General features: G+C 55.4%; 1 protein-coding gene and 1 pseudogene across 1 annotated transcript in view; one reads left to right on the forward strand and one right to left on the reverse strand.

Annotated features, from left to right (window-relative positions):
• The first annotated feature begins 1134 nt into the window (after window positions 1–1134).
• On the forward strand, window positions 1135–2853 carry LOC139000589 (Na(+)/citrate cotransporter pseudogene; annotated as a pseudogene).
• A 7557-nt stretch (window positions 2854–10410) lies between these two features.
• Window positions 10411–27283, reverse strand: part of STS (steroid sulfatase) — a 66526-nt gene continuing 49653 nt past the window's right edge. Inside the window, 4 exon segments of the mRNA XM_070402721.1 lie at window positions 10411–12454; window positions 22278–22399; window positions 24862–25021; window positions 25112–25249. Coding sequence (XP_070258822.1) covers window positions 12093–12454; window positions 22278–22399; window positions 24862–25021; window positions 25112–25249 — 782 coding nt within the window. The 3' untranslated portion in view covers window positions 10411–12092.

Consider the following 27283-nt stretch of genomic DNA (forward strand, 5'->3'; position numbering starts at 1 on the left):
TGATACACTTCTCTGAAGGCCTCCAACTATGGGTCTTTGCTTCATGGAATTAAACAAAACAAGGCAGCCCTAACTGGTGTGGCTCAGTGGATAGAGCGCCGGCCTGCGGACTCAAGGGTCCCAGGTTCGATTCCGGTCAAGGGCATGTGCCTTGGTTGCGGGCACATCCCCAGTAGGGGGCGTGCAGGAGGCAGCTGATCGATGTTTCTCTCTCATCGATGTTTCTAACTCTCTATCCCTCTCCCTTCCTCTCTATAAAAAATCAATAAAATATATTTTTTTAAAAATAAACAAAACAAGGCACAAGCATCGAAGGGTTGAAGGCCAAAGATTGCCAACAATCTGCCTCAAAACCAAGGGAGTGACTGGAAATTTCCAGCCCACCCCCAACCCCCCACACCCCAGGCCCTCACGCACCCCCCATGGTCTGCGTCCATGAGCCATGCACACATGCATACAAGGTCCTCAGTAGGTGACTTCTCCCCCCCCACCACCCTCCCCCGCCTTCCCTCTGAGATTCCACACCCTGCTCCATTGCCGGAAGCCGGTCCATCCTTGCTGCTTGACACAGTCGCTGCAGGAAAGAAACATCTGCACAGCATATTTTTCAAGGGACCTGGCGTATATGGCATCCTGTTCTTAATATGTTTGCTCCCCTTCTTAGCGCTATGTGTTTCAACCAAGGTCACCTCTCTGAGAAAGGCTGTTTCCTCAGGTGGGGATTTTTCCCTGGGGTTAGGGAGGGGATACAACCCCTTAACTAAGTGCAGGGCGGGTAGTTAATCACTTTAACTAGGAACAATCACGCTTAAGCTACATAATCTTTACTCCCTGGAACGGAGATAAGAAATGCCCTAACCTTTGCAATAGAAATTGACAGGATTAACATCGGCTGGTATAAATACAGATGTAACACAAGACAATAAACATCAGATCCTGATGAGATCCTAACCAGAACTTGGCTGGAGTTCCTGGCTGGAGATCCTGGCTAGGCCGCTCATCAACTGAACCCTGCTGTCTCCGTGTCATTCCTTCTTCGCCGGCTCCGTCCACACCTTTGGGGACCCCTGGACCTGCTGCGGCTGGACCCCAACACTGAGGAGCACGCTGCGGTTCAACCTCAAGCAGGGCCCCATGGCTTCGGCACTGAGGTACGTCTCCAAGTTCAAGTCCTTTGCGATCTTGTTCTTCACCCCGATACTGCTGCTGCCACTCCTCATTCTGGTGCCCACCACGTTTGCCAGGTGTGCCTACGCCATCATCCTCATGGCCACTTACTGGTGCACAGAAGTCATCCCTCTGCCCGTCACCGCCCTGTTGCCTGCCTTGCTTTTCCCACTCCTCAAGGTTCTGGATTCCAGTCAGGTGTGTGCCCAGTACATGAAGGACACCAACATGCTGATCCTGGGAGGCCTCCTCGTGGCCGTGGCCGTGGACCGCTGGAACCTGCACAAGAGGATCGCCCTGCGCGCACTCCTCTGGGTGGGGACCCAGCCTCACAGCTGATGCTGGGCTTCATGGGTGCCACCGCCTTCCTCTCCATGTGGATCAGCAACGTGGCCGCCATGGCCATGATGGTGCCCATCCTGGAGGCCGTGCTGCAGCAGATTCGGGCCACGAGCACAGCCGGCGAGGAAGACCTGGGCGAACTGGAGCTGGCGGACGTTGACAAGACCGGGGAGCTGCCAGGGAGCCAGGTGATTTTCGTAGGCCCTGCTAGGAGACCACAGAAGAACTGTGACAGGAAGAACATCTGCAAGGCCATGGCACTGTGCGTGCGCTACGGGGCCAGCATCGGAGGGACTGCCACCCTGACCGGGTCGGGACCCAACGTGGTGCTCTTGGGCCAGATGCACGAGCTGTTTCCTGAGAGCAAAGACACCGTGAACTTCCTGTCCTGGTTTGCATTTGCCTTCCCCAACATGCTGACCATGCGGCTGCTCTCCTGGTTCTGGCTCCAGTGTGTTTTTATGGGATTCAATTTTAAAAAGGTTTGGGGCTGCGGCCTGGAGAAAAAGAGCAGCGAGGACGCTGCCCAGGAGGTGTTGCAGGAGGAATACAGGAAGCTGGGACCCTTAAAACACATAGCGCTAAGAGGGGGAACAAACATATTAAGAACAGTCCTGCTCTGTTTCCTCCTGCTGGTCACCCTGTGGTTCTCCCAGGACCCAGGCTTCATGCCTGGCTGGACGGAGGGCGAGACAAAGTGTGTCACCGACGCCACCGTGGCCATCTTCGTGGCCGTCTTACTATTCATTGTGCCTTCGCAGAAGCCCAAGTTCAACTTCTGCAGCCAGACCGAGGAAGAAAGAAAGGCTCTGTTTTATCGGCCTGCACTGCTGGGTTGGAAGGTGGCCCAGGAGAAAGTTCCCTGGGGCATCGTGCTGCTGCTGGGGGGCGGGTTCGCTCTGGCTAAAGGATGCGAGGCCTCGGGGCTGTCTGAATGGATGGGGAAGCAGATAGAGCCCTTGCACGTTCTGCCCCCAGCAGCCATCTCCTTGGTCGTGTCCTTGCTCATTGCTGTCCTCACTGAGTCTACAAGCAACGTGGCCACCACCACCCCTGCCCATCTTCGCCTCCATGTCACGTCCCATTGGCCTCAACCCGCTGTACGTCATGCTCCCCTGCACCCCGAGTGCGTCCTTTGCCTTCATGATGCCTGTGGCCACCCCGCCTAACGCCATCGTGTTTGCCGGCGGACACCTCAAGGTTTCTGACATGGTGAAAACAGGAACAGTGGCGAAGGTCATTGGCATCTTATGTCTGTTTCTGGCGATCGACATCTGGGGACGGGTCATGTTTGACCTGGACAGTTTTCCGGACTGGGCTAATGTGACTCATATTGAGACTTAGGAAGAGCCTCAAGAGCATGACACAGCCCCGCCTTCCTGAGGACTCCCGAAGCTTAAGCGTGATTGTTGGTAGTTAAAGTGATTAACTACCCGCCTGGCACTTAGTTAAGGGGTTGTATCCCCTCCCTAACCTCAGGGGAAAATCCCTACCTGGGGAAACAACCTTTCTCAGAGAGGTGACCTCGGTTAAAACACATAGCGCTAAGAGGGGAGCAAACATATTAAGAACAGTATGCCATATACGCCAGGTCCCTTGAAACATATGCTGTGCAGATGTTTCTTTCCTGCAGCGACTGTGTCAAGCAGCAAGGATGGACCGGCTTCCGGCACCTCCATGTCCCTGGATCCGCTCCCTTCATCAGTTTATTTGGTTCATTAGCTTTCCACGCGTGAGTGAGATCATGGGATACGTGTCTTTCTCCGACCGGCTGATTCCGCTCAGCGTCACGCTCTGCACGTCCCTCCGCGCTGTCTGGAAGGGCAAGAGTTCGTCCTTTTTCAGGGCTGCGTAGTATTCCACGGTGTACACGCGCCACAGCTGTCTCACCCGCTCGGCTACAGGTGGGCTCTCGGGCTTGTTTACAGATCGTAGCTCTTGTAGGTTGTGTTGCATGTAGAACTTCTTCGTTCTCTCGGCGAAAGGGCTGCTCGCTCGCGGCAAACTCCAAGCCAGGTCCAATGCAGACGGATAAACCATCCCCTAGGAAGGAGGAATGAATCGGGCTCCAGGCCCAATCTGTTCCGTCAGCTGCTGCCCCTGGCTTTGGTTTTTTTCCAGGCCTCCAATGAGTTGGGGAATGAGGGATTGCACTCGCGAGTCACAAATCCGACCAAGCGCATTGCTCTGCCCGCGATGCCACTGTCGCCCTCAAATAAATGCTCCCTGGCTCGCTCACAGCCTGTGGTGAATGTGCAGACACCCAGAAAAGTCATTTCTCAACCCGTTTGCGAGCTGTAGAACTGATTCTTTACGGGGAAGAGAAAACATTTTGCAGGTCCTCACTTGGACCACGTTCAGAGCTGCTGGCTTCATTTCTTTTTACTTTTATTATTTTTATAAAAAGTATATTTTTATGGATTTCAGAGAGGAAGGGAGCGGGGGAGAGAAAGAGAAACATCCATGATGGGCGAGAATCATGGATCGGCTGCCTCCTGCACGCCCCCTACTGGGGACCGAGCCCACAACCCAGGCATGTGCCCTTGACCGGGAATCGAACCCGGGACCCTTCACTCCGCAGGCCGACGCTCTACCCACTGAGCCACACCAACTAGGGCTCCTTTCGCTTTTATTGATAAAACCTGTGTGAAATAGACTAGTGGCCCGGTGCACGGATTCGTGCGCATTGAAAGGAAATCAATTAGAAGAAATATCTGAATATCGCTATCCGCCCTTTCTCTATAATAGAACTGTCAACCAAATTCACCATCGACAATGACAGATCGAAACACACGCGTGCGGCTGGCGCCAGCGAGAGCTTTATATGTATCGCGCATGCGCGAGTCAACGTTTATATTTAATTTTTTATTTTTTTCCAATCTTTAATTTCTTTATTGATTAAGGTATTACATATGTGTCCTCCTCCCCCCGTTAACCCCAAAACCCCCCTCCAAGTTTATTTTTAAGTTGCCAGTGCACGTCATATGTACTGGCTGGACGGACCGTCGGTCGGATGGTCGGACGGTCGGTCGGACGGACGGTCGGACAGTCGGTTGGACGGACCGTCTGTCACTTAGCCTTTTATATATATATAGAGATTGTAACACTGACCACTGGTTCTGATATTGTTGTAATTTAGCTAGTGATGATTAACAGGAAAGGAACAAAGAAGGAGGGGGTGGGCAGACACTGTAGAGTTGCTATTCCGGCAGCTTCACCAGGAAGCAGCAATATTGCGCTGCCCAGGGGACACCCCACCCCCCACCCCAGTCCATTCCCAGCAAAACAGTGGAGGGAGGGGTCCAACAAAGGGAAGACAGATGCCTGCCAGCGATTGGCGCCAGCAAGAGCTTTGTATGTATCACGCATGCACGAGTCAACGTTTATTTTTATTTTTTTCCAATCTTTAATTTCTTTATTGGTAAGGTATTACATATGTGTCCTCATCCCCCCATTAACCTCCAACCCCCCCCCCCCCCCAACATTTATTTTTAAATTGCCAGTGCACATCATATGTACTGGCCAGACGGCCGGTCAGTCGGATGGTCGGTCGGACAGACGGTCGGACAGTCGGTCGGTCGGACGGACGGTCGGTCACTTAGCCTTTTATATATATACAGAGATTGTAACACTGACCACTGGTTCTGATATTGTTGTAATTCAGCGAGTGATGATTAACAGGAAAGGAACAAAGAAGGTGGGGTGGGCAGACATTGTAGACTTGCTATTCCGGCAGCTTCACCAGGAAGCAGCAATATTGCGCTGCCCAGGGGACACCCCACCCCCCACCCCAGTCCATTCCCAGCAAAACAGCGGAGGGAGGGGTCCGATGAAGGGGAGACGGACGCCTTCCCAGTAAAGTTGGGGGTGCCACAGGGAAGGTAATTGGCCGTCAGTCACCCCGGGGGGGACAGGAACCATTGGCCAGAAGGGGCGTGGCCACGGCCGGCGTGCAGACATGTGGGGAGACCTCGCAGACAAACAGCCAGGGACACCCCCAGCAGAGAGGACGGCCGAATTCCACGCTGTCGCCAAGAGCTTCAAACACGGGCGGGCGGTGCTCACCGCCTTTGGCCTTCGCGGCGTCCGCGTTGGCGTGGCTGCCCGGCCGCCAGCTGAACAGTCGGCCAGGGACGTGGAGACAGGGCCAGCGCGAGGCCATCGAGCCATCTGTCATCTCGCCGGGGACGAACCTCTGCATCTTCAGAAGCGACGTCTTCCGTTTCTAGAGAACGCGTGCGGGGAGCAGGGGCCGCGTCATTCTGCAGAGAAATGTGTGTTTTCAGAGCCTGGTGGGCGATGAGCTGACGTGGGATCCTGGCTCGCTGCGGAGACACACGCGGCTGAGGGGTGAAGGTCGGGAGTCCTGGCTCGTCTCTCTAAGTCGACGCCGCGGCCACCGTGGCCCGTCAGGGGCGTCCGCACGCAGCATCTGAGATCAGGGAAGATGGGCCTACGCGTCCTGGGCCGTTGCCGAACCGTGAGTGACGGCCAATGGGATCCCCAACCTCTAGTGTATCGTCTTTTATCTAAAAATATATTTGTATGGTCCTGGCCGGTGTGGCTCAGTGGGTGGAGCGCCGGCCTGCGGACTGAAGGGTCCCGGGTTCGATTCCAGTCGAGGGCGTGGGCCTGGGTTGCGGTATTGATCCCCAGTAGGGGGCATGCAGGAGGCGGCTGGTGCATGATTCTCTCTCATCATGGATGTTTCTATCTCTCTCTCTCCCTCTCCCTTCCTTTCTGAAATCAATAAAACAAAATATATATTTAAATTTAAAAAATTATTCCTAGCTATTTTGGCTCAGTGGATAGGACATCAGCCTGTGGACTGAAGGGTCCCGGATTCGATTCCCGGTCAAGGGCACATGCCTGGGTTGTGGGCTCGATCCCCAGTTGGGGGCGTGCAGGAGGCGGCCGGTCCATGATTCTCTCTCATCCTTGATGTCTCTCTCTCTCTCTCTCCCTCTTCCTCTCTGACATCAATAAAAATCTATATATTTTTCAAAATCTATGCATTTACCATTTTTTTTTTTAAATCGAGTGATTAATGCTTAAATCTGAGCCCACAGCCGCCGGCTTGCGTCCTGTTTCCCGTATCCATTTCCGCTTCTGAAACAGGACGGACCCCTCTCCCCGTGACGGCGACACAGACGCACCCCCTAACTCCCTCGGCCTCAGCCGCACGGGGATGAATAAGTGTCAGCGACGCTCACCCGACGTGGATCCCAGCCCCTCCCATCAGCACGGCCCCGGGGGCACCCCGCCTCACCTCCAGGCTGCAGACACCTCAGCTGCTCTCCAGACGGTACCGGGAGGGCAGGGCCCCTGATTCCGCCGCTAATGGGGGGCTGGCCCGAGACCTCGTTCCCGCGGCAGTCTCTGACCCCGAGCATCTCCCGCGTCTCATCGAAACGCCAGGCACGCCCGTCCCTGACTGTCAGAAACTGCTCAGGGGGTCCCCCCGGGTTTAACTGGCAGATCAGGGCTTGGCGTTCACGGACTGTTTGCAACCCCGACTTTTAAAAGCACAAGAAGCAAGCAGCTCCCACATCAGCGGTTCTCAACCTTCCTGAGGCCACGACCCTTGAATACAGCTCCTCGTGTTGTGGGGACCCCCAAACATAAAATTATTTCCGTGGCTACATCATCACTGTAATTTTGCTACTATTATGAATCGTCATGGAAATATCTGATATGCAGGATGGATTTTCATTGTTACAAATTGAACATAATTAAAGCACAGTGATTAATCACAAAAACAATATGTAATTATAGATATGTTTTCTGATGGTCTCAGGCGACCCCTGTGAAAGGGTCGTTCGAACCCAAAGGGGTCGCGACCCACAGGTTGAGAACCGCTGTCCTACATTAACCGGGACCGTTCAACACGACGGCCGTGGTACCTTTTTTTATTTTATTTTTATTTTTAAAATATATTTTTTATTGATGTCAGAGAGGAAGAGAGAAGGAGAGAGAGAGAAACATCGACAATGAGAGAGAATCATGGACCGGCTGCCTCCTGCACGCCCCCTACTGGGGATCGAGCCTGCAACCCGGGCATGTGCCCTGACCGGGAATCGAACCCTGACCTCCTGGTTCCTAGGTCGATGCAAAACCACTGAGCCACACCGGCCGAGCAGAACAATGATTTTATAACTAATTTTAAACTCTTCTAACTTCCCGGCTCCAATTTCCTGGGGAGCAAAGCAGTGGTTTCACCTGAGTCCAGGTCCAATTAAAATGTTTACAGAATCATGAACATAAAAGACATATAGCTATGCTTTAGGGGTCCTCAAACTTTTTAAACAGGGGGCCAGTTCACTGTCCCTCAGACCGTTGGAGGGCCGGACTATAGTTTAAAAAACAACTATGAACAAATTCCTATGCACACTGCACATATCTTATTTTGAAGTAAGAAAACAAAACGGGAACAAATACAATATTTGTATTTGCATGTGGCCCGCGGGCCGTAGTTTGAGGACCCCTGCTTTAAGCTAAAGGCATCCTATGTAATAAAAGCTTAATATGCTAAGGGTCCGGTCATCCAGTCATCCGTTCTACCAATCAAAGTGTAATATGCTAATGATACGCTAAGGCTGCTCAACCGCTCGCTATGACGTACACTGACCACCAGGGGGCGGACAGTCAACCAGTCGCTATGACATGCACTGACCACCAGGGGGCAGACAGTCGACCAGTCGCTATGACGTGCACTGACCACCAGGGGGCGGACAGTCGACCAGTCGCTATGACGTGCACTGACCACCAGGGGGCGGACAGTCGACCAGTCGCTATGACGTGCACTGACCACCAGGGGGCGGACAGTCGACCAGTCGCTATGACGTGCACTGACCACCAGGGGGCGGACAGTCGACCAGTCGCTATGACGTGCACTGACCACCAGGGGGCAGATGCTCCGACCGGTAGGTGAGCTTGCTGCTGGGGTCCGGCCAATCGGGACTGAGTGAGATGGGCCGGACACGCCCTGGAGCCCTCCCGCGGTCCCTCCCCGGCTGGCCAACCTCCCGCATCCCTCCCCGGCCCCGATCGTGCACCGGTGGGGTCCCTCGGCCTGGCCTGAGCCCTCTCGCCATCCGGGCTGAGGGACCACAACCCCCTCCCCCCACACGTGCATGAATTTCGTGCACCGGGCCTCTAGTGTTGCATATAAACGTAAAACATTGGTCCTAGCCGGGTTGCTCAGTGGATAGAGCACTGGCCTGTGGACTAAAGGATCCCAGGTTCGATTCCCAGTCAAGGCCACATACCTGGGTTGCAGGTTTGATCCCCAGTAGGGGGCGTGCGGGAGGCAGCCAATCAGTGATTCTCTCTCATCATTGATGTTTCTCTCTCTCTCTCCCTCTCCCTTCCTCTCTGGGGAAAAAAAAAGTAAAACACTGAAACTCTACTTCATCACCGTGTTGGCACCCATGTGGGCGTCACCTTCACCCCCAAATGTTCATGTCTTTTACCTCTGATTTTAAAACACATGAAGGCACTTTATGAGGCCACTGATAGATGAGTGGATAGAGGAGATGGGGTACATACACACGATGGAATACTACTCAGCCGTGAAAAAGAATGGAATCGTGCCATTTGCAACAACATGGATGGAGCTAGAGGGTAGTATGCTAAGTACTAGAGGCCCGGTGCACGAAATTCGTGCAAAGGGGTTCGGCCCTCACAGCCCCAGCTGCCTCAGCCCTCACAGCCCTGGCTTCGTCTGGAAGGTCATCTGGACGGTCGTCCGGACGGTCGTTCTGATGCTCAGTCTAATTAGCATAGTAGCTCTTTATTATATAGTCCTGGAGACCCAGTGCATGAAATTTGTGCACAGGGGTGGGGGGTGTCCCTCAGCCTGGCCTACACCCTCTCCAATCTGGAACCCCTCGGGGATGTTGCCCCACCCCTGTGTGACTGGGCCTAAACCGGCAGTCGGACATCCTTCTCACCATCTGGGACTGTCGGTTCCTAACCACTCACCTGCCTGATCACCCCTCACCGCCTTCTGCCTGCTGGCCTGCTTGTCCCCTAACTGCTCCCCCCTGCTGGCCTGATCGCCCCCTAACTGCTCTCCCCTGCTGGCCTGATCGCCCCTAAATGCCTCTGCCTCAACCCCGACACCTTGGCTTTGTTCAGAAAGAAATTAGGTATCTGGAAGATGTCCAGTCGATCTGGTCTATTTGCATATCACCCTTTTATTAGTATAGATAATAAGGCCGACAGATGAAGACCAGTGTCGTATCTTTCACTTACACGTGGGACCTAAAAGCAGCAAATATGGTGGCTGGAGCATCAGCCCACGCACCGAGGGACTGCAGGTTCGATTTCCCCATAGAGACGCATACGTGGGTTGTGGGTTCGAACCCCCAGCCCCGGCTGGGGTACGCGCAGACGCACCGTCTCTCCCCACTGATACCGGCAGCGAATGTTCTAGCAGCCGAGGGCCGCGTCCTTCGTCCCGGACTGACCTGCTTGGTGTGCCCAACGGGAAATCTCTCGCTTTCGGAGAACGAGAAAAACGGGTTTATCTGCGCGACGCGGATTCATTGACGCCGTTATTCGGTGTCTGGTAAGTTCATGTTCAAGAAAAAAACACTGATTTTTATTAAAATGTTCTATTGTTTTATGTTCTCGACGCTCCTTTATCTCAGCCCTTTGCACTCAGCACGTCTCTATCGCAACAAACCCACGTTTCTGTGAAAACGGAAGCTTTTGGTTTGTTTGCGGCCACGGACACGCAAACCTTGTGTATGTGGCCCGTGTGCGCCTGTGCGTGTGACACGCCTGCCCTCGGGACTCCGCAAGCGTCCCTTGAGCTGGAACTTGCGTGCGGCGCACACGCCACACGCGTGATGAAGCATGTCATATGGAGAAAGGACAGCACAGACCACAGCATCCTTCGTGGCCAAGGGGGACTTTATTTGAACGCCCAGCGAGTTACCATGACAACAGGGCTGGGCGGACCCTCACCGGGATGCACGTGTGTTACACGGAACTCTCTTCCGACGCCAGCGAGACGCGGTCCCCGTGTCTGTTCCCCCCTCCTGCCTGGACCCTGCCATCAGGCGGCCCCCAGTCCGCTTCCCGGCTGGCTCCTCCATCGCCCCGGCTTTGGTCTTCCCGTCGTACTGACCTCGTCGACGAATGAATCCCTGTGCGTGTGTCACCGTCGAAATGCTGGGAATAAAAGGGGTAAAAACAGCCCGGCCGGCGTGGCTCCGTGGTTGAACGTCAACCTCTGATGGAACCAGGAGGTCCCGGGTTCGATTCCCGGTCAAGGGCACAGGACCGGGTTGCAGGCTCAATCCCCAGTAGGGGGCGTGCAGGAGGCAGCCGGTCCGTGATCTCCTGTCCTCATTGATGTTTCTCTCTCTCTCTCTTTCTCTCTCTCTCTCCCTCCATCTCCCTCGTAGGAAATCAACACACCACATACTATACAGGTGACGGATTATCAATCAATTCTACCCCCGAAACCTGCACAATTTTATTGCCCCACGCCCCCCCAATACATTCGGTAATTTTTTCTTTAGAAAAGAAAGCAAGGTGAGGTCTCTCTTGAGCCAAATAATTCCATTTTCCTGTGGGATGTTCCCAGCAAAAACCTACAGACGGCGAAAGGCCGGGCAAACCCAGCCGAGTTCCGAGTAACCTGGGACGCGCTGGCGAGCTATGCGGTTCTGAGGCTGCGCTCTCTGAACGCCAACGGTGAACGGAACACGTATCCTTCATTTTCTCCCGACGGCGCACAGATCGAACGGGTCCTCCCTCACGTCAGTACCACGTACGTTCGCATCATGTAACTACATGCTTCGCGTTACGTCGCCCTCCGGCACACGGTTCCACATCACGTGTCCCAGCGTCCACCGCCGTCGAGGATCGGGAACGTGGACGGGACACGATCACCTTGAAGACGGATTCTCACCAGGGCGTGGTGGGTGCCCGGCGATGTCCCGATCGAGGGCTGCGCCTTCGAGGCGAGAATCTGCCGACGTCCGTGACGCTGGGGTCGCCACAGGGCTCCGGGCCTTACACGCCTCCTCCTCCTCGTGCCGCCACGAACCCACGCGTGCTGAAGCCTGCGTGGCGTGTGCTCGATAATACTGATCATCGCTGCCTCCCCCGCAGGACACGGCCGCTCACCAGCGGCCACTCTCGGTCGAGCGGACGGGCAGGCCTTCCTTCGTGGTCGGGTCGTGTGGCCAGAGCCTGGCTGGACGCCTTTCGAATGGCCTTCTCCAGGCCACGGCGCCTGATCAGACGGTGGGAGAAGTGACGCCGGTGCTGCGGCCACACACACCCTCTGCAGGTGGATGGGTCCCCTTTGCACCGTCCCGGCGTCCGTGTGCACACGGCAGGGGGACACGCTCCTGGTCCCCCCTCGTGCGTGGACACGAGCGCCACGGCTACCATATGTCCTGTGATGCACGGGCAGCCGTGACGTCCCCCCCACGGCATCACCAGGGGGCCCTCGATGGTGCGTTTGGGGGGTCAGCTAGAGCGTGCACCCCGGTCTGCCTGTCACAGTGAGGGGTGTGGCAGGGTGCCTCCCGGGCTCCCCCCCACGGCTCCGGGCCGCGTCCTCAGTCCTGCTCCCCCCGGGGACACTGGCAGGACAGGCCGGGGGACGAGGAGCAGCACATCTGCAGCCACGGCTTCCACAGGATGCGGCCCACGGACAGCTGGTTGGGGACGGGGACCACGGTGCGGGCGTGGCGCTCCGCCGCCTCCTGCATGGCCTCCAGGATCTCCCAGAAGCGCGGCTCGGCCCCGGGCGTCACCGGGCGCCTCTCCCTGGGGTCCCGGGACAGGTCGAAGAGCAGCGGCGGGTGGTGGCGGGTGACGAAATGGCCGTGGCAGAAGCACACGTGGGTGGGGAAGCAGCCGTTGGCGCCCTCAGGCGCGAAGTTGGGCGTGAAGAGGAAGGCCTTCCAGACGGAGGAGCCTGGGTGGACAAGGGCAGAAGGTGCGGTCACCAGGGAGGGCCGGGAGGGTCAGCACCAAGCAGGACACACAGAACCCCGCGGCCCTGAGCATAGGCAGGGGAGCGCTCGGCATTCGGGCGCGGGCGAAGCGTGCGGCGAAAAGAGGAAGCAGCATGGCTCAGAAAGAGAGAACCAGTCCCAGGTCCCGGGTTCGAGTCCCGGTCAAGGGCACATGTCCGGGTTGTACCCTCGATCCCCAGTAGGGGGCGTGCAGGAGGCGGCCGATCCATGATGCTCTCTCATCATGGATGTTTCTCTCTTTCTCCCTCTCTCCCTCCCCCTGTCTAAAATCAGTAAAAAAATATTTTTTTAAAAAAGGAAACTGAAACCTGTCTTTTTTCTAAGTTGACAACTTTTGTCATTTTCTTCTATTTAAAATATTTTATTTATGTATTTACTTTTGCCTAATCCTCCCCGGAGGATATTTTTTCTATTGCTAGAGAGAGTGGGAGGACTGGAGCCGGACGGGAGGGGGGGGAGGAGGAGACAGAGAGAGAGAGAGAGAGAGAGAGAGAGACATCGATGGGTTGCCTCCCACACGAGCCCCGACCAGGGCCCAGGCCAGGGAGGAACCTGCAACCGAGGTGCGTGCCCTTGATTGGATTCGAACCCGGGACCCTTCAGTCCACAGGCCGATGCACTATCCACTGAGCAACACCAGTGAGAGCACTGTCACTCCAGCCCCATACACGTTCCAGCCGGGACGTGACCAGCGGGCACGCGGCACATTCATGGTGACGGGTGACGAACGGATTAAAAGCTCGTGGTTCCGCCCCCTCCTGCCCTCCGGGGTTTTAAACACACAGCCTGGGTTCCTGCTGAAATGAGACGGGAGGAACAGCGAGGCTCCCAGCTGGCACGGACCACTGCAGGCACACACACACATGCACACACACATGCACACACACATGCACACACACATGTACACACATGCACACATACACACATACTTGAATGCACAGGTGCACACACATGCACACACGCACATGTGTACACACACCTCACACACGCACATGTGAATATGCATGCACATGCGTACGCACGTGTACACACCTGCACAAGTGTACACACAGCACAGGGATGCATGTGTACACACATATGTACATACAAACACACACTGTTGAATATGCAGGTGCACACACATGCACACGGCTTGCACATGCACATGCAAATATGTGCACACACACATATGCACATGCATGTGCCCACAGTTGAATACACAGGTGTGTGCACACATGCACATGTGTGTACATAGCTTGTACGTGCACATGTGAACACAGCACGAGATGCACACAGCTGCACACATGTCTGCATGCACAGAAATGCACACATGTACCCAGATGCACACCTGTTTACATGCATGTACACATGTGCACAAGGATGCACATACACGCATGTGCAACCACACACACGCACACGTAGCCATCGAGAACAATCTCACACACACAGCACCTCACTCAGCATCTCCTCAGCCTTGAGGGCGCCCCAACGTGTCCGATCCACACATGCAGGAGTGCAGCGAACAGAAGTGATCTTTGGGGTGAAGGAGACACCCTGACACAGCGGTTCTCAACCTTCTGGCCCTTTCAATACAGTTCCTCACGTGGTGACCCAACCATAACATTATTTTCGTGGCTACTTCATCACTGTCATGTTGCTACCGTTATGAATCGTCATGTAAATATCGGATCTGCAGGATGGTCTTAGGCGACCCCTGTGAAAGGGTCGTTCGACCGCCAAAGGGGTCGCGACCCACAGGTTGAGAACCGGTGCTGGGAGACTGTGGCCAGACCTGCAGCAGGCCACCCATTCAGTGAACATCGCCGAGCGGGAACGGCCCGGTCTGGCTGTCTCAGCTGCACGAAGGCCCCGCACACCCCAGTCGGGGGCACGCACGGAGCCCGGAGCAGGGCGGTCACAGTGTGCTGTCCATATGAGCTCTGGGTGCCAGGCAATCCCCACACACGGACATTATAGACGGAGATGCCTCGACGGTGAAGGGGTTAATTTCCTGTGTCCCCCACCACCTCCTGACGCTCTGGGGAGCTGACTGCTCCTCCGACAGCCCCTGACAGAGTTCTCACACGTGCTTTTGGGTCTGAAAACTAGCAGATAAACACACACAAAAAATAAATTAAAACCACCACCACCACCACAGAGAACGAATGTGCGTGGGCCGACGGCCGCTCAGGGCAGACGCTGATGTCCTAGCTCACGTTCTCCTTACTGATTTTTTAAAAAATTGGTTTCAGCCCTGACTGGTGTGGCTCAGTGGATAGAGCGTCGGTCTGCGGACTGAAGGGTCCCGGGTTCGATTCCGGTCAAGGGCATGTACTTTGGTTGTGGGCACATCCCCAGTAGGGGGCGTGCAGGAGGCAGCCGGTCAGTGATTCTCTCTCCTCATGGATGTTTCTCTCTCTATCTCCCTCTCCCTTCCTCTCTGAAGTCAATAACGATACGTGTTTTACAAAAAGGAAGTGGGTAGCATTAGGATTCTTATCAGCTCCTCTCTCTCCCCCTTTCCTGCGACCCTGCAGACACTTAGATGCATCCTGGGCCGCGGTGGGTCGGGGTCAGCCAGGCCACGGCGGTAACGGGCGGAACGGCAGGACGGGCCGCCCTTGAGCTCTGGCTCACACACCGCACACCACCAGGGCGCTCCGTGCTTGGCATGCGAGCCCAGCCTTCGCCGCTTCAAAGGCGGAGAGAGTGCAGGCGCCCGGAACAAATTCACTTTCAGGGCCCGCATTTCCCAGTTGCCTGTGACAGCCGCGTGCACGGACGCCGCTATTACCGACTTAGGGCCGCGCTGCCCGGACGGACGTGACGAGGAAGGGAGATTGACGGCCAGGCCAGTGGGAGTCTCGGGCTCCCTCGCCGCCCGGGAGGGGCGGGCGCTGGCCACGTCGGACGCGCGTGGAATGGAAATCACTGTTTCCGAAGCACCGTCTGGGAGCTAGATACAGGTGTTTGCCTTTTTCGCCTTCTAGTTTGGATTATTTTTAATTTCACTTAATTTAATTATTTTTAAAAATTGATTTCAGAGAGAAAGGAAGAGGGAGAGACAGAGCTAGAAACATCCATGATGAGAGAGAATCATGGACCGGCTGCCTCCTGCTTGCCCCCCAATGGGGATCGAGCCCGCAATCCGGGCATGTGCCCTTGACCGGGAATCGAACCCGGGACCCTTCAGTCTGCAGGCCGATGCTCTATCCACTGAGCAACACTGGCCAGGGCTCTAGTTTGGATTTTTAAAAACCTTTGTAAAAAGAGGCAGATTGCCACCAAAAACCTTGTGTGTGTAGATGCATCACCCATGCACAGAGACAACAGAGGGATTAGGGCCTGGGGTGGGGGCAGGGAACGGGCTGGAGGGGGTAGATGGGGCGGGAAAGGGGACACAGGTAATACTTTCAATAATAAAGATTAATAATGAATGAATGAATGAAGTATTTTTTAAAAGGCAGACTGGGCCCTAACCGGTGTGGCTCAGTGGATAGAGCATCGAACTGAGGGGTCCCGGGTTAGATTCCGGTCAAGAGCATGGACCTTGGTTGCAGGCACATCCCCAGTTGGGGGGGTGTGCAGGAGGCAACTGATCGATGTTTCTCTCTCATCGATGTGTCTAACTCTCTATCCCTCTCCCTTCCTCTCTGTAAAAAATCAATAAAATATATTTAAAAAAAAATAAAAAGGCGGACTGTTCATTCTCTGTTCTGGGTCTCCGGGCCCCTGGGCTCGCTATGATGTGCACTGACCACCAGGGGGCAGATGCTCCGACTGGTAGGTGAGCTTGCTGCTGGGGTCCAGCTGATACGGACTGAGCGAGACGGGCTGGACACGCCCTGGAGGCCTCCCTCCCGCAGCCCCTCCCCGGCCCCAATCAAGCACCTGCACCCTCTCGCAATCCGGGACCCCTTGGGGGATGTCGGAGAGCCGGTTTCAGCCCGATCCCCGAGGCCAGGCCGAGGGACCCCCCCCCGGTGCACGAATTCGTGCACTGGGCCTCTGGTATGAACCATGAAATGGCAATCCACACATTATCCATCAACAATTGAATCTAAACACCAAAATAAACAAAACAAGAAATCTTATGAACAAGATAAACAGCTGAATAAAATAGAACCAGCAACAAAACATAAAAGCCTAATTTTACTGGGTTGATTGAATCAGATTCTAATATCAGTTGCCTTTGGATGTCAATCCCTTAGATTGGATCAGCATCACCAAGTACCAATGACGGCCCAGGAGCAGGGACAAGGAAGCCCAATGAAGACCATGGCTTTGCGTCTGTGCCAGCAAAGCCCTGGAGGCCATTGACCCGCTGTGCTATTCCATACATAACCCTAGACTGTGTCCTTTATGAATCAATAAAAAATTTACAATTTTTAATGATAAACCTGTTTTTTCTATCAAAATTACTTCTTGCGTGAATTTTGGGACGCCCTTTAGAAGGGAAGAGAGAGAACCAACATCATATCCTACCCGGGTGGCCCAGTTGATTGGCAGGTTGCCCCTCGTACAGCAAAAGGTTGGGGGTTCGAGTCTAGGCCGGGTACATGCCTGGGTTTGATCCTGGGTGTGGGTGGGTGCGAGAGGCAACCAATCGATGTTTCTCTCTCTCTCTCTCTCTCTCTCTCTCCCTCTCCCTCTCCCTTCCTCTCTGCAAACATATCCTCAGGGGAGGATTCAAAACGAAATAAATAAAAAGGAAACAAAACAAAATTTTAAAAAAACACCCCACTCCGTTGGTTTTCATGTGGTTTATTTTCAGTAGCAAACGCGCTCTGTCAAGGACAAGGAACCAAAGATAAACTGTCTTTGTTTTTTTGTGTGTGTGTTTTTCCCCCTTGAGAGCTGAATGCTTTTATAAAAAAAAAAACAAAAACGAAATGAAAAACACCTAGGTTTCCGTCGGCCCTTAAACCTGTTCCCCGCACCGAGGATCCTTAGAGATTACGGTAACTCGGTGTGAATGGCTTGGCCACATCCGCTCCTCGTGGGTCACTGGGATTTACACGCCCCTGGATACGTGGGTTCCGCTGCTCGACTTAACCAGGGAGATTTACTGGGGATGCTGGAGGGCTGCGTGATGTACACACAGAGATCACACCAGCTGGACCCGACAAAGTATTTTATTCTTTTTAAAGGGTTTAAATATATATATTTTGATTGATTTCAGAGAGCAAGGGAGAGGGAGAGAGAGAAACATCCGTGATGAGAGAGAAACATCGATCAGCTGCCTCCTGCACGCCCCCCACTGGGGATGTGCCCGCAACCCAGGTACATGCCCTTGACCGGAATCGAACCCGGGACCCTTCAGTCCACAGGCCGATGCTCCATCCACTGAGCCACACCAGCCAGGGCTGAATAACCATTTTGTAGAATAAATTCTGTGAGGTACATAGTGCTTTTTCTCTAGTGTTTTTTTAAGTGATTTTTTTTTTTTTTTAAATCACAAGAAAAACAGTTTCTAACCGATTTGAATTGGAAAAGAGGCAGGATCTCGGAGGCCCCGTGGGCTCAGCATCAGAACGGCCGCATCCCCTGGGAGTTCTGTCCGACCAGATGGTTCGTGGGCCCACATGGGAATGTGAGCGAGCATCTCCTGGCAACATTCACCTGCTTAAAATCCTGCAACCGTTTCTGGACCCAAGAATCTACTTACCTTTCCAGGTAAACTTTATCTGTAAAATCATGTTGACATCCCTCTCGCAATCCGGGAGCACTGGCTCCCAACCGCTCACCTGCCTGCCTGATCGCCCCTAACCACTCTGCCTGCCAGCCTGATCGCTCCCTAACTGCTCTCCCCTACCGGCCTGATCCCCCTAACTGCCCTCCCCTGCCGGCCTGATCGCCCCTAACTGCTCTCTCCTGCTGGCCTGATCGCCCCTAACTGCTCTCCCCTGCCGGCCTGATCGCCCCTAACTGCTCTCCCCTACTGGCCTGATCCCCCTAACTGCCCTCCCCTGCCAGCCTGATCGCCCCTAACTGCTCTCTCCTGCTGGCCTGATCGCCCCTAACTGCTCTCTCCTGCTGGCCTGATCGCCCCTAACTGCTCTCCCCTGCCGGCCTGATCGCTCCCTAACTGCTCTCCCCTGCCGGCCTGATCGCCCCTAACTGCTCTCCCCTGCCGGCCTGATGGTCCCTCACTGCTCTCCCCTGCCGGCCTGATCGCCCCTCACTGCTCTCCCCTGCTAGCCTGATCCCCCTAACTGCCTCCTGCATGCCTCCTACTGGGGATCAAGCCCACACGCGAGCATGTGCCCTGAGTGGGAATCCAACCGTGACCTCCTGGTTCATAGGTCGACATGCAACCACTAAGGCACACTGGCCAGGCTCTAAGGAAGGATTTTGAGCTCAAGCAGCATCTCCCTCACCCCTAAGAATTTTGGAAAGCGTTCCGGCATGCAGTCCGGGGATAACTGACCGCCTCCTCGCAAAGTGGCCCTGAGATGTCAGCCGCCTCGCCCAACGACCGCGTCTTCTCTGCGTCCTCTAGCGGACAGGTAACGCTGGGCAAACAAGACTCGCCTGTTCCGTAGGCACCTCTGCACTCTCAGCTCCTCCCACGGCTCACGGCACAACACGGGCTACGGCGTGAGCAGCCTGCAAACCCAGCAGCTCTCGTACCCGCTGCTGCACCGGCCCCAGGGAGGTGTGCAGGTCGGACTTCCAGTTCCCTCTTCAGAAGCTAAGAAAACCGCCCGTGTGGTTCGCCAACACGTGCCCACCCGGGCACAGGGGGATGGGAAGGAGCAGCCGCTCAGTCAACGCCGGTGGAACGCATAAATGCGGGCGACGCTCCATCACCAACCACAGAGCCATAGGTGACGCCAGGACAGCAGCCACGGCTCCTGAGTGTCAGAGACACCCCGACACCTAATGAGAGGCAATTCAGAACATCAAGGGCGGCTGCCACCCTTTAGCTCGATACACGACTCCAGCCTTGAGCCACCGTGACTTTGTGAATCCTCACCGAGGATACGTTTTCATTGATGTTTAGAGAGAGAGTGGAAGGGAGAGGGAGAGACAGAGACAGAGAGAGAGAGAGAGAGAGAGAGAGAGAGAGAGAAGCATCGATGTGAGAGAGACACATCCATTGGTTGCCTCCCACGTGTGCCCCAACCAGGGCCGGGGATCGAGCCTGCAACCGAGGGACGTGCCCTTGAATGGAATCGAACCCGGGACCCTTCAGTCTGCAGGCCGACGCTCTATCCACTGAGCCACACTGGCCAGGGCAGACGTACTGTGATTCCTACTCTTTGGTCGCTGGTTTGAGGCACGAGATCCTCAGAAATTGCCCAAATGCCTGTTCAAGGAGCAGACTTTATCTCGGGAGCAGCTGCCGATCAGAATCTGGGTCTTGTTTGTCACACTTGGTCCTATTTTTTCCCTCTTCCTGCCTGTTTCCTCGTTCCTCCCCCACGTCAGCTGCCTCGCCAGCCCCTGACCACGTATGTTCCTTCCAGCTTCTTGAAACGCCAGAGCGGCACGGAAACTCAGTTCTCTACAACTCTCACAGAACTGGGTGCCATGCAAGGACAGCCTTCCTTCAGTAGATGGCTCGGCCCTAAATGTTCCCTTTCCTCTAAAATAAGACACAGGCCCGGCCGGCCTGGCTCAGGGGCTGAGCATCGACCTAATAACCAGGAGGTCACAGTTCGATTCCTGGTCAGGGCACATACCCGGGTTGCAGGCTCCATCCCCAGTAGGGGGCGTGCAGGAGGCAGCTGATCCATGACTCTCTCTCATCATTGACTAGAGGCCCGGTGCATGAAATTCGTGCTTGGGGTGGGGTGGGGGGTATCCCTCAGCCCAGCCTGCACCCTCTCCAATCCGGGATCCCTCCGGGGATGTCCGACAGCTAGTTTAGGCCCAATCCCTCTCACAATCCGGGACAGCTAGCTCCTACCCGCTCACCTGCCTGCCTGCCCTAACCACTCTGCTGCCTGCCTGATCCCCCTAACTGTTCAACCCTGCCGGCCTGATCACCCCTAACTGCCCTTTCCCTGACGGCCTGATCGCTCCCTAACTGCTCTCCCCTGCCAGCCTGATCGCCCCTAACTGCCCTCCTCTGCTGGCCTGATCCCCCCTAACTGCCCTCCCCTGCCGGCCTGATCACTCCTAACTGCTCTCCCCTGCAGACCTGATGGCCCCTAACCACCTCTGCCTCAGCCCTGCCACCGTGGTTTTGTCCGGAAGGACGTCCGAAAGACGTCCGGTCTAATTAGCATATTACCCTTTTGTTAGGATAGATGCTTCTATCTCTTTCTCTCCTTCTCCCTTCCTCTCTGAAATCAAAAATATTTATATATATATTTTAATCCTTTAAGAAAATAAAAAATTAAGTATTCTGTAGGGTCAAGCCGGTGTGATTTCTGTGGGATAACAGAATGGTTGCCATTTTCCACTTTCAACATAATGAAGAGGGAGCCCTTTCAATGAATCTTTGCCCAACAGACCAGATGCGTAGGGATGGTACAGGCGTGCGTTGAAAGCCAGTATGAGTCTCGCTCTGAGTCTGAGAAGGAGCTATCGCTTGGGAGGTGAGCAGATGTCCTGGGAGAGGGGAGCCTCTAGGAGCCGAACCCCCAAACACAACAGAGAAAACAGGAGGTTGATTCGACCTCTGAAGCGGGACCTCAAACCCCAACCTGCACACACCGGCCTCTAGAACACGCCCCGGTCGCATTCACAGCGGCTGGGTTTCCAGATTCTGGGGCATCTCAGCCACAGGGACATCACTGTGGTTCTCCGTTGAACGGTACGAAAAAAACACACACAAAAGCCACCTGAGACCTACCACCTGGTTCCACTCGTACCTTCAGGCTGGTAACGAGGACACGACTCTAAGACGGGTGTCGGAAAACCCAAATGCGACGGCACAACCTGAGGAACACGCAGTAGGACAAACACCACAACATCTACTCCTCGGAACACGGTGCTCAAGATCTGAGTCTACATGATCCTCGACGAGATACAGACGGAAGAGCCATGACCCGCCCCCTCTGAGACCCAGGAGAGGAAGCAGCGCCAGCATCCCAACGCGACGGCTGACGGAGGAGCCACCATTGGCGTAGCCGTGGGCGAACGCCTAGGTCAGTGGTCGGCAAATGCATTAGTCAACAGAGCCAAATATCAACAGTACGATGGAAATTTCTTTTGAGAGCCAAATTTTTTAAACTTGAACTATATAGGTAGGTACATTTTTATTAACTTAATTAGGGTGCTCCTAAGCTGGCCTTTGCTAAAAACATCCTCAATCTGATGGAGGTACGTTCACTGAGGTCGACCCCTCCAGCTCTTCCACCTGCACGCGTCTTGTAGACTTGTTTCGTCTGTCTCCTTTCATTCATCCTCTCTCTATGTCCAAACCATCTCAGCATACCTTTCTCCATCCTCGACACTACATCTTCTCTCACTCCACAGTGTTCCCTAAAATTAACTTCATCAACTTTACTTACAGTTTTAAGGCAACTCCACACTGTACGTGTGCGCCTGCATGTGGTATTTTGTGGAAGAGCCACACTCAAGGGGCCAAAGAGCCACATGTGGCTCGAGAGCCGCGGTTTGCCGACCACTGGCCTAGGTCAACGACCTCCCCCGGGGACAACCCTGGGACCAGAAGGAGTAAGAGCAGAGAGGAGCTAGGGTTCTACGCCAAGCCAAGCGCCCCACACCCGAGCCATCCATCGACCGACCATAGCAGAGCAGAGCCCCCTGGGAGCAGCAACCACTCCCACGGCTGGAGCCCCGGACGCCCGGGGAGCTGCGACTCACTGTTGGGCGGGTGCCAGCGCACGGCGTTCAGGTAGAAGTTGCAGTAGTGGAAGAGGAACTCGTGCTCGGAGCGTTGGGTTTCGCCTCGCAAGAGGGGCATCAGGTCGCGCCCGTCGATGATCCTGTGAGTTCAACCAGGTGGCTGTGAGGGAGTGAGGCGAACCAGGACAGCTAGCTGCTAACTGCTCACCTGCATGCCTGCCCTAACCACTCTGCCTGCCTGCCTGATAGCCCCTAACTGCTCTCTCCTGCTGGCCTGATCGCCCCTAACTGCTCTCCCCTGCCGGCCTGATCGCCCCTAACTGCTCTCCCCTGCCGGCCTGATCGCCCCTAACTGCTCTCCCCTGCCGGCCTGATCGCCCCTAACTGCTCTCCCCTGCCAGCCTGATCGCCCCTAACCACCCTCCCCTGCCAGCCTGATCACCCCTAACTGCTCTCCCCTGCCGGCCTGATCGCCCCTAACCACCCTCCCCTGCCAGCCTGATCGCCCCTAACAACTCTCCCCTGCCGGCCTGATTGCCCCTAACTGCCCTCCCCTGCCGGCCTGATCGCCCCTAACTGCTCTCCCCTGCCGGCCTGATCGCCCCTAACTGCCCTCCACTGCAGGCCTGATCGCCCCTAACTGCTCTCCCCTGCCGGCCTGATCGCCCCTAACTGCTCTCCCCTGCCGGCCTGATTGCCCCAACAGCTCTCCCCTGCCGGCCTGATCGCCTCTAACTGCTCTCCCCTGCTGGCCTGATCGCCCCTAACTGCCCTCCCCTGCCGGCCTGATCGCCCCTAACTGCTCTCCCCTGCCGGCCTGATCTCCCCTAACTGCTCTCCCCTGCCGGCCTGATCGCCCCTAACTGCTCTCCCCTGCCGGCCTGATCGCCCCTAACTGCTCTCCCCTGCTGGCCTGATCCCAACTGCTCTCCCCTGCTGCCCCGCCCCCCCCATATCCTCTCGACAACGGAGAGCATGAGGGAGCAGCATCGTCGTAATTAAGTCATCGGCGGTAAATACCCTCCCGGACTCTGTTGGGTCCCATATGCAATGCAGGGACGTCAGCATTTTTTTTTTTAATTCTTCCAACAGCATCATGAGTGGAGGCTCTTATTCCATAACAATTAGATAAAGACATAGCGGCCTTGCCCGGCCAGCCTGGCTCACTGGTTGAGCGTCGACCTATGAACCAGGAGGTCACGGTTCGATTCCTGGTCAGGGCACACGCCCGGGTGGCGGGCTCCATCCCCAGTAGGGGGCGTGCAGGAGGCAGCCGATCCATGATTCTCTCTCCTCATGGATGTTTCTCTCTCTCTCTCCCTCTCTCCTTTCCACTCTGAAATCAATAGAAATATTTAAAAAACAAAATAAAAATTGCTACTATTCTTTTAAAAAAAAACCACAGGACTGAAATACAATAGTGGGCCATCATTTTCTCTCCACAAGGGACTTGGGAATAGATTTCTGTTTTCTTATCTCCTCTCTCTCTTTTTCTCTTTCTTTCTCTCTCTCTTTCTCTCTCTCTCTCTCACAATAGTAACATTTTATACATCAACAAGCCTCATGAGATCTGTAAGGACCGTCCGTTTACAGAGCGGGTTCCACCGTCGCCGTTCGGCTCAGTGGATAGAGCGTCGTCCCACGGACAGAAGCGTCCCGGGTTCGATTCCGGTCAAGGGCACGTACCTGCGTTGCAGGCTCCTCCCTGGCCAAGGGCCTTCGTCAGGGTGCGTACAGGAGGCAACCAATCCGTGTGTCTTTCTTTCTCACATCGATGTTTCTCTCTCTCTGTCTCTCCCCCTCCTTCCCACTCTCTCTCTCTCTCTCTCTCTCTAAAAATAAATAAATAAAATCAATGGAAGAATATCCTCAGGTGAGGATTCACAAAACAAAATGAAAGCAAAGGGTCCAGGTGATTTCAGTGATTGGGAGCCACCAGAGACGCGTGCAACTCAGGGACTTGCCCTGTGGGAGTCATTGAAGAATGCCTATTGAGATTTATTCCAAGGGTAAGAACGAGGGCCAACCAGGAGACAAAATCGGGAGAGAAGGCTTTTTATGAGTAATGGCTGCCAATTTTCCTGCCTGTCATCACGGGAAGATGGACAACCTCAGGGCTGAGAGAATCGAGTCCCGGAGGCACCCTGCTCCTTGCAACCTCAGGCCCTACTGCCTGTCAGCTGGCCCCAGAGGCACCCACAGTCTGCAAGCCCCCCACCCCCAGCTCGCGTGACCTGTAATGAGTATCCCGTGTCCACTTCCCCGGGTCTGTAACGCCTACTACCCCACAGAACCCTTGTCCTTCTACCCAGATAAGCAGCCGGCTTCTGGGGGGTGCAGAGCAGATGTTTGTGGGTGACCTGCTACTCTCCCATCCCGCCAGCAGGATGGGAACAAACCCTCTTATAGGATTCGCCCCCGTCTCTGCTGAATTGGCTCAGGTAGCGACAGGCGGCCCGGCCCGGACCCCTCGGCTGTCGGGTGACATGACCGGAGGCGGAGATCGCGTCCCGCTGGAGTTCACACGCAACACGCCGGGAGCCGGAGCCCACCCACCCGGGACGTGGACGCGACGCCACGCCACGCGACTCGAGTCACGTACCTGTCCTCGGGCAGCGGGGCCCCGGCCAGCTTGGCCACGGTGGGGAAGATGTCCATGTTGCTGGTGGGCTCGGCGATCTCCAGCCCGGCCCGGAGCACGCCCGGCCACCGCAGCAGGCCCGGCACGCGGATGCCTCCTTCCCAGTTGTTGCCTTTGCCGCCTGGAACGCCAACGGGAGGCCACAGGTGAGTCTCCTGAGGCTGGCCCACCGGGCGGGGGGGCCGGGGGCCACAGCCGATCCCACTCTCACCTTTAAAGATCCCGTTACTTCCCCCGTGACGTTCTCCCTTGGGGGTCACCTCCTCCACGTGGGCGCCCTGGTCCGACGTGAAGTAGACAAGGGTGTTGTTGGTCAGCTGCAGCTCCTCTAGGACATCCAGGAGCTGCCCTGAAGGGGAGACCACAGCCGAGTGTGAAACTAGGTATCTATGTATATAAAAGCCTAACATGCAGCGTGTCCCCTTGGGAGTTTGACCGACCGGGAGTTCCATCGCTCGCTATGACATGTGCTGACCACCAGGGGGCAGCATGGAACAAAGGGAGGCCCGAGCCAGAAGCTGGGGAAGGGAGGCCCCACCGGCGGCCGGCAGCTGATAGGGACCCTACCTGTGCACGAATTTCATGCACTGGGCCTCTAGTTGAAATATAGCTATACTTTTTTTTTTTTCTTACTGATTTCAGAGAAGAAGGGAGAGGGAGAGAGAGAGAGAAACATGCATGAGGAGAGAGAATCATGGACCGGCTGCCTCCTGCACGCCCCCTACTGGGGTTCGAGCCTGCAACCCAGGCATGTGCCCTTGACTGGGAATCGAACCCTGACCTCCTGGTTCCTAGGCCGACGCTCAACCACTGAGCCACGCCGGCCGGGCACTAACTTTGTCTTTTCCATCCAAAGCGTCCCATACTGCTTGGCTGGGATTAACATGACAGAATCTAGTAGAGGCCATCGGACAAAAACGGTGAAGTATTTCGTTGAATTTGTGGAGAAATGGTCAGATTTCTGATTTCCTTCTATTTTCTCTTCCCCCGAAAGACACGCTCCAACATACTCCGAGTCCCATTCTGTTTAGGTCTTAAGCCAGAGTCTTGTGAGTCAAACCCCGAGCCCATTAACCATTTAATTTTTCCCAAGACTGACCCAAAAGTAGGCTTACAGCTGTCCCAATGGAAAATAATACAGTGATCCCATATAATAAAAGCCCAATATGCTAAGTGTCCGGTCGACCAGTCGGCCGTTCAACCAATCAAAGTGTAATATGCTAATGATATGCTAAGGCTGCTCAACTGCTCGCTATGACGTGCACTGACCACCAGGGGGCAGACAGTCGACCGGTCGACCAGTCGCTCTGACATGCATTGACCACCAGGGGACACACAGTCAACCCAGTCGACCAGTTGCTATGACGTGCACTGACCACCAGGGGGCAGACAGTCGACCTAGTCAACCAGTCGCTATGACATGCACTGACCACCAGGGGGCAGACGCTCCAACTGGTAGGTTATCTTGCTGCTGAGGTCCAGCCGATAGGGACTGAGCGAGACGGGCAGGACATACCCTGGAGCCCTCCTGTGGTCCCTCCCCGGCTGGCCAACCTCCCGTGTCCCTCCCCAGCCCCGATCGTGCACCGGTGGGGTCCCTCGGCCTGGCCTGTGCCCTCTCGCCATCCGCAACCCCTCAGGGGATGTCAGAGAGCTGGTTTCGGCCCGATCCCGCAGGCCAGGCCGAGGGACCCCACTGGTGCATGCATTCGTGCACCGGGCCTCTAGTTAAAAAATAATGAAACAAGAATAAGCTATTTCACGTACTGACCACAGTACACCTACTCTCCCCGCCCAGTATGCAGATCTAACTTATTTCTCTCCCACACACTGTGCACAGAACGCCCCCCGGGAACGCACGCCCCCAGATTATCCTCGGCTTTCGGAACAACACGCGGCTCGTCCCGCATCCGCAAATATTATTTCCCAGGAAGGTTCCCCGGGGAGAAGGACACCGTTTCATAGCGGCTGATGGTTCTGAATTACCGGCGTGCGTGCTGCGGGGCCGCTGATAAACGAAGCGTTTTCCTTTCAAAACCTCTCATCTTGTTCCCCGAGTGAAACAGACGCGGCGGGAAAAACGCCGTCTGGAGAGCAATTTGTCACTGAGCGGCAGACAAACACCACCAGTCGGCTCATCCAACAGAGGAGAGCGTCCCGGCCACCCTGCACTGACCCTGCCCGGGGAACACGTGGGGGTGGGACACCCTGCCTCCTAGCTGGGGATGGGGGTTGTAGGGGAAGATTAAATCCCGGCGAGAGCCCTGGCCGGTGTGGCTCAGTGGATAGAGCGTCGGGCTGCGGACCAAAGGGTCCCGGGTTCGATTCCGGTCAAGGGCACGAACCTGGGTTGCCGTCCTCAGACATGCAAGCAAAGTTCTAA

This window comes from Myotis yumanensis, unplaced genomic scaffold (genome assembly GCF_028538775.1).
Source record: "Myotis yumanensis isolate MYYU_CA2020_CCGP unplaced genomic scaffold, mMyoYum1.0.hap1 SCAF_24, whole genome shotgun sequence".
In the NCBI taxonomy this organism is placed as follows: domain Eukaryota; kingdom Metazoa; phylum Chordata; class Mammalia; order Chiroptera; family Vespertilionidae; genus Myotis; species Myotis yumanensis.